General features: G+C 42.5%; 1 protein-coding gene across 1 annotated transcript in view; it reads left to right on the top strand.

Annotated features, from left to right (window-relative positions):
* Window positions 1–2,056, top strand: part of CENPV (centromere protein V) — a 22,510-nt gene extending 20,454 nt beyond the window's left edge. Inside the window, exon 6 of the mRNA XM_012651401.1 lies at window positions 1,894–2,056. Within this exon, the coding sequence (XP_012506855.1) occupies window positions 1,894–2,020 (127 nt within the window). The 3' untranslated portion in view covers window positions 2,021–2,056. The remainder of the gene's footprint in view (window positions 1–1,893) is intronic.
* The last annotated feature ends 4,748 nt before the right edge of the window (window positions 2,057–6,804 follow it).

Genomic DNA, 6,804 nt, shown 5'->3' with positions numbered 1-6,804 from the left:
GAGAGTCTTTAAACTTTGTTCTTTTTCAAGATGATTTTGGCTTCTGGGTCTCTTGCAATTCCATACAAATTTTAGGATCAGTTTGTCAATTTCTGCAAAAAAAGAAGACTGAAATTTTAATAGTGAATGTAAAATTTAAATGGATCTTTCTAATTCCTTTTATGTTAAGCTTATTCCTAAATTATTTTATAAGTTCTTGATATTGATGAGAATGGAATTTTTCTATTTTAATTTCTGTCACTTTATTGCCAATATAGAGAAAAATCTATTGATTTTTGTAAAGATATGTTATCCAGCAAGCTGTCTTACCAGATTCCCTCATTTATCATAATAGATTTCATTGACATCTCTTGGGTTTCTAAACATAGCTATCTCCTCCAATACTTTTTTTTTTTAACCAATTATGTTATTGTTCTGTCTCACTTCATTAGCTTAACCTTTCAGAACAACCTTTTTTTTTTTTTTTTTTTTTTTTTAAGACAGAGTCTCACTCTGTTGCCTGGGCTAGAGTGCTGTGGCGTCAGCCCAGCTCACAGCAACCTCAAACTCCTGGGCTCAAGTGATCCTCCTGCCTCAGCCTCCCAGGTAGCTGGGACTACAGGCACCTGCCACCATGCTCAGCTAATTTTTTCTATTTCTAGTTGTTTGGCCAATTTCTTTCTATTTTTAGTAGAAACGGGGTCTCGCTCTTGCTCAGGCTGGTCTCGAACTCCTGAGCTCAAAGGATCCACCCGCCTCTGCCTCCCAGAGTGCTAGGATTACAGGCGTGAGCTACCGTGCCTGGCCAGAACAACCTTGATAATGATGACACCTTGTGTTCCTAGTTTTAGACTGCTAGATTTTGATAAAGTCTTTATTGTGTTTAAGTTGTTTGCTTATCTTTCTCTTTTTTTAAGAGTTGTCATTAGGAATATTGCCTGTGTTTTGTTATCTTTCAAAAGCATCTATAAATAGAAGAATGTGTTTTTTCTTCTTAATTTGTTTAAGTAATGAGTTCTATTGATGGGTTTCCCAAAGGGGAACCGTTCTTGCATTCCTGGAGTAATACGCTACTTGGTCATGGAGCAGTGATTCTTTTGATGCACTGCTGGATTCAATTTGCTAATATTTTCTTTGACATTTTTGCATCTGTATTCACAAATAAAATTGTCAGTAGTTTTATTTTTTCTAGTACATTGTGTTTTGTTATGTCTATGAGTCAGAGTACTTTTCTATTTTATGCTTTAAATAACATTGGAATTATCTTTAGAGAGCTTTAAAACCATCTAGGCTAGGAACCTTTTAAAATTGGCACAATTACATTTCTAATTTCTCCTGTGGTTATTGGGTTTGTTCTGTTTTACTTTTTTAAAGTAAATCTTAGTCAAGTAAAACATTAATATAGGCCAGGCACGGTCGCTAACGCCTATAATCCTTGCACTCTGAGAGGCTGAGGTGGGAGGATCACTTGAAGTCAGGAGTTGGAGACCAGCCTGAGCAAGAAGGAGACCTCATCTCTACTAAAAATAGAAAAAATTAGCTGGGTGTGGTGGTGCGCGCCTGTAGTCCCAGCTACTCGGAAGACTGAGTCAGGAGGATCGCTTGAGCCCAGGAGTTTGAGGTTGCTGTGAGCTAGGATGAGGCCACTGCACTCAAGGCGGGGGCAACAGAGAGATCCTGTCTCATAAAGAAAAAAAAGAAGGAAAGAGAGAGAGAGAGAAAGGAAAGAAAAGAAAGAAAAATTGATGTAGTGCCCTGCCATTGGATATAATCCGGTTGTCCAATGGGCACCTGTTCTCTGCTTAGTCCCTATTCTCACGTGCGGATAGACGGGAGCTCTTACTGGGGATTGGGGGTGGGGCCAGTTAGTGGGGGACTTGCTCCGTTTAATGACAGAACTTTTTACTTTGCAAGGACTCAACAAAAGGAGCAGTCTGAAGCTGTGCAGTGGAAGACCACTACCATGGCAACATCAGTCTGTCCTGGGGCCCAACCCCTGTACAAACCCTGGCTCATCTGTCTTATCTCCGGCCCTGGCTAGCGGCACATCCACCCCCGCCTTGCAGTTGGTCCTGAGCATCATGCTGCACAGGTTTCCCTCATTCTCTCCTAAACGTGGCCAAGAAAGCACCGCAGCTGCTTGCGCAGGAAATCCGGATGGGGCAGCGCCACCTGCAGGTCTTGGATGCACGTGCTTGATGTCAAGGCCTTGGAAGATCAAAAGATACTGAGTAGGCAGCGCTTGCTCGTAGTTCCAGCTACCGCGGAGGCTGAGCAGGGAGGATTGCTTGAGCCCAGGAGCTCCAGGCCGCAGTGCGCGGTGATCACTCTGTGGGCTAGCGAGATCCCGCCTCTAAAACACACACACACACACACACACACACACACACACACACACACACACGCAGTTTACATTAATCTTGCAATAATGCAACCCTACATTTTACGGAACTAAAATGTTTCGACCGTGTTCATTATATTGTGGTAGGGTTTTGTGGTCCAGTATCTGCTTAGGAAATCATCCATTTCCTCCAGATTTGCAATTTGTTGCCATCGAGTTGTGTATAATCTCTCATATTTTTTCAGTCTTTTCCATTTTGGTGGCTATGTGTCCATTCTGTTCCCAATAACTGCACTTTTGTTTTCTCTTTTTCTTAATTAGACTTACCATGTGTCTGCTTATTTCATTTTTCAAAGATTTATTATCCTTTACACTATTTTTTTGGTTTCACTTATTTTATCTTTCATGTGTATTAAATCCTTCCTATTGGTTTATATTTTTTATTTTCTTAAATTGAATCATGTAGCTCACTTATTTTCAATCTTTTTGAAAATTAAAGCATTTGAGGCTATAAATTACCTAAATACAGATTCCACATAAAATAATTAAGTAATTTTTATTACTTTGTAGAAATTTGTAATATCAATTTTGATTTCCTCTTTGATCTAGGGGTTATTTAGGAAGGGTTTTGGGGTCTTTTTTTAGAGACAGGGTCTCACTTTGTTGCCCAGGCTGGAGTGCAGTGGCACCATCATAGCTCACTGTAACTTTTAACTCCTGGTCTCAAGGGATCCTCCCACCCCAGCCTCCAGAGTAGCTAGGTGCATGCCACCATGCCCAGCCAAGTTTTTAATTTATTTTTTCTTGTAGAGACTATGTCTCACTGTGTTGCCCAGCTGGTCTCCTGGCCTCAAGCGATCCTCCCACCTCTGGCTCCCAAAGCACTGGGGTTCGGGAGTGAGCCACTGTACCCAGTGTAGGAACGGGCTTCTTGATTCCCAAGTAGGGTTGTTCTCCTCCCCTTTTAGTAATTTTATTATTTATTTGCATGTTATCTGATTATGATAAAAAAAATGTGGCCTGCAAAATCTCTATGTTGGGGGGAATTTATTAAGGATTTCTCAGTTGCCAATAAACAAATGACTTTTGCAAATGTTCTGTCACATAAGATGTGAATGTTTACTTTATTCAAATGCTCTATGTTTTTACTTTTTGCCAACTTGATTTGCCAAAATTCTGAAAAATATTAAAGCCTCCTACTATTACTGTGTTTTTTATAAAGATCTTGTTTTTCTCGGAGGTTTTGTTGCACGTATCTGGCTACTGTGATGTTTGGTGCATATCGTCTCATGGAGTGAACTTGTTTCATTATAAAATGCCCATTTTTGTTTAGTTTCATGCTTTTGGATGTCATATTCGGCTTGACCTGGATTTATAGTGTTGCTCTTCCTTCCTTTTTGTTTGCCTGTTGTATGGTATATGGCTCATCCTTTATTTTTAGTCTTTGCCACTTTTAGATGTAGCTAGATTTTTTCTAAGTCAACTTGATGGTCTGTTTTGGTAGGGAAATTTAGCCCATTCATATATTTTTAAAGTAACTATCTGATTTTTATTCTTTTTGTATTAATCCCATTATATTTGTTATGCTTTATACTTTGCTTCCTCTTTTCTTTTTATTCTTTCTTTTGTCAACTTTTAAATTTCTCTTCATTTTCTGCTTTCTCCTGTTAATTTGGAACCTATAGGCTTTTCAGTTCTGTAGGCAGTTACCTTGCAGTCCCTCGCAATCCAGACTAAACCCTGTGAACTAAAATAAAAGCTTGAGCCCCCCAGCCAACTGAATGGACTCCCTCTTGGCCAAGGGGACCCCAGAAATACCCTAAAGCTGAGTTGGTGGCCATGAGAATGGAGGTCAGACTCGCCTTGCCATGCTCCCTCCCTTCTTGGGATATCCTTTGTAACTCATTAACAGGGCTGAGGCTATGCAAGACAAAGCTTAAACCACACCTCAATTTACTCAGTAGATCTCATGAGTCTATGTCCAGTGACTTGTCTCTGATTAGCAGACTTCCTTATCTTAACTTAAAACATTCCAAGCCTTCAGACAAAGCTTCATTTCTTAAACTAATTACATATCAAAGAATCTTTAAACCCACCTATAACCTGTAATCCCTCCCCCTACTTCCAGATGTCCCACCTTTTGGGGCCAAAGCAATGTACACCTTCCATGTATTGATTTATTACTCGACATGTAATTCCTGTCTCCTTAAAATGTATAAAACCAAACTGCAGGCCGGGCTCGGTGGCTCAAGCCTGTAATCCTAGCACTCTGGGAGGCCGAGGTGGGTGGATTGCTTGAGCTCAGGAGTTCGAGACCAGCCTGAGCAAGAGCGAGACCCCATCTCTACTAAAAATAGAAAGAAATTAATCGGACAACTAAAAATACATAGAAAAAATTAGCCGGGCGTGGTGGCGCATGCCTGTAGTCCTAGCTACTTGGGAGGCTGAGACAGAAGGATCGCTTGAGCCCAGGAGTTTGAGGTTGCTGTGAGCTAGGCTGACGCCACGGCACTCCAGCCCAGGCAAAAGAGTGAGATTCTGTCTCAAAAAAAAAAAAAAAAAAACCAAACTGTAACCCAACCATGGCAAGACCACTTGCTCAGGGCTTCTTGGGTGTGGCTCCAAGTAGTGGTCACTCATACTTGGCTCAGAATAAATCTCTTTAAATTATTTTACAGAGTTTGGGTTCTTTTCTGTTGACAAGATGGCACCCAGTGTGGGGCCCAGGGCCTCCCAAAGAAATAGCCCAAACTCAGCAACAAGTACTGGCATGGCCCCCTTTGAGCTTCTCCTTGGGTAGAACTGATAAGTCTTCCTGAGCTCTGGACCTCACATTCTTGGTTGATGATCCTGGTTTATTCTGAGCTGTTGTTTCTTTTCTTAGGAATTTGTTGTTTGAGATCCTAATTTTGATTTAGAGGTGCATTTTAAAGGGTCTTCTCCATTGCTTCTTCCTCCCCAAATTAATCTCAATTGGCTTTTCTTTGTATTTGTGAAAGAGGAAACCAAACTGTCACCCAGCCATAGTAAGTCCCTTTGCTCAAGGATTCATGGGCATGGCTCCAGGCCATGATCACTCATACTTGGCTCAGAATAAAACTCTCTAAATTATGTTACAGAGTTTGGGTTCTTTTCTGTTGACAACCCTAAACAAATATACTTGTCTACTATTTGTCACGCTGCACCATGAGGTTTTACCTCCCATAGCCTCCCCTTGGCCCCAGAGGAGACCTTTAGAATTCTTTCATTTCCCTCCTCTCACTTGGAACTGAGGAATTTCACAGCATATCTGTGTATCTTTTTTAAATATCAAAGGTGCTTAGGATTTGGTGGGCTCTTGCAACGTGCTGGCTCAAGTCTCTTTCAGATTATGGAAGTTCTCCTTTATTACCCCCTGCCCCATCTGTAGCTTTTTCTCCTTCTGGAACTTCCATTATTCACATTAGTTCTGTTTTTTTTTCATTCTTTTCCACCATGATTCCCATTTGTTAACTTCTTCCCCTCTTTGTTCTGAGATACATCTTCTACTTGATATCCCACATTACTAATTTGGCCACCGCTGAGATGCATCCTTTTTTGTGTGGGCTAGTGCCTGAGCTTTCATTATTGTTTTTTATAAAGTTTCTTCTGTTAACTGCTACTTGAGTGAGATCCCTCTACTCCAGGGAATGGAACTTCCCCCACTCTGAGCCCCCTCAGGTGAGGGTTCCCCTCTTGGTTTTTGTGTTTCCTTAATGGGTCAGGATTCCTTAGTAGTGGCCAAGTGGGGGGAGCTGGCGAGCCATGAGCCCTGGGCTGAGGATGGGGTGGGAGTGGGGTACTCTGCCAACCTCAGCACCCTCACCCCAGCCAGGTGGCCCTCCTAGGACTCTGAGCAAGTGGATACAGCCCCTCCCAGGGGATTCTTTTTTTTTTTTTTTTTAGTTCAGCAAAATGTCTCTGGACAAGCTTTTTTTGTTTGGTGGGGAGGAAGGGTTTCCCTTTCTCTCTTTTTTTCCCATGTTCCTTCAAGGAACCATAAAATTCTGATCTTTGCTACAGGCTTCAAGGCTGCTGCCTAGTCTTGCAGATAGTTAACTACACAAGGGCATCTGGCCAAGTGGATGCTTAATTCTGTGCTCCTCTGCCAGGCTGTTTGTGCCCTGGGGAGGGAGTGTGTCTGCTTGCAGGAAGGCCTGCTTTGTCATCATTTGCACTTGCTAAGACAAGTGTCCCCAGGGCTATATTCCACCTGGAGGGTACTTTTCCTGCCAAGGCATTGCTAGTGGCTGCCCTACGGGCCTCCAGGGGCTTCCTTCCCTCCTGTGCGGCGGTCCCTTGGCTCTCTCCTGGCACCAAGGAGAGCCTAGCTCTGTTCCAGACCCAGAGTAGATGTGATGCCTCGGGTGCGCCCACTCTCTGAGCATGCTCACCTGGCTGCTGTGTGACACCCGAGGAGGTGCTAGGATGGAGAGAGGGGTAGTGGGACCTTGCCCTCAAGCACA

Source organism: Propithecus coquereli, unplaced genomic scaffold (genome assembly GCF_000956105.1).
Source record: "Propithecus coquereli isolate 6110/MARCELLA unplaced genomic scaffold, Pcoq_1.0 Scaffold355, whole genome shotgun sequence".
Taxonomy (NCBI): Eukaryota; Metazoa; Chordata; class Mammalia; order Primates; family Indriidae; genus Propithecus; species Propithecus coquereli.
The sequence above is the reverse complement of the archived record's forward strand: the minus strand, read 5'-3'. Positions and strand labels throughout refer to the sequence as shown.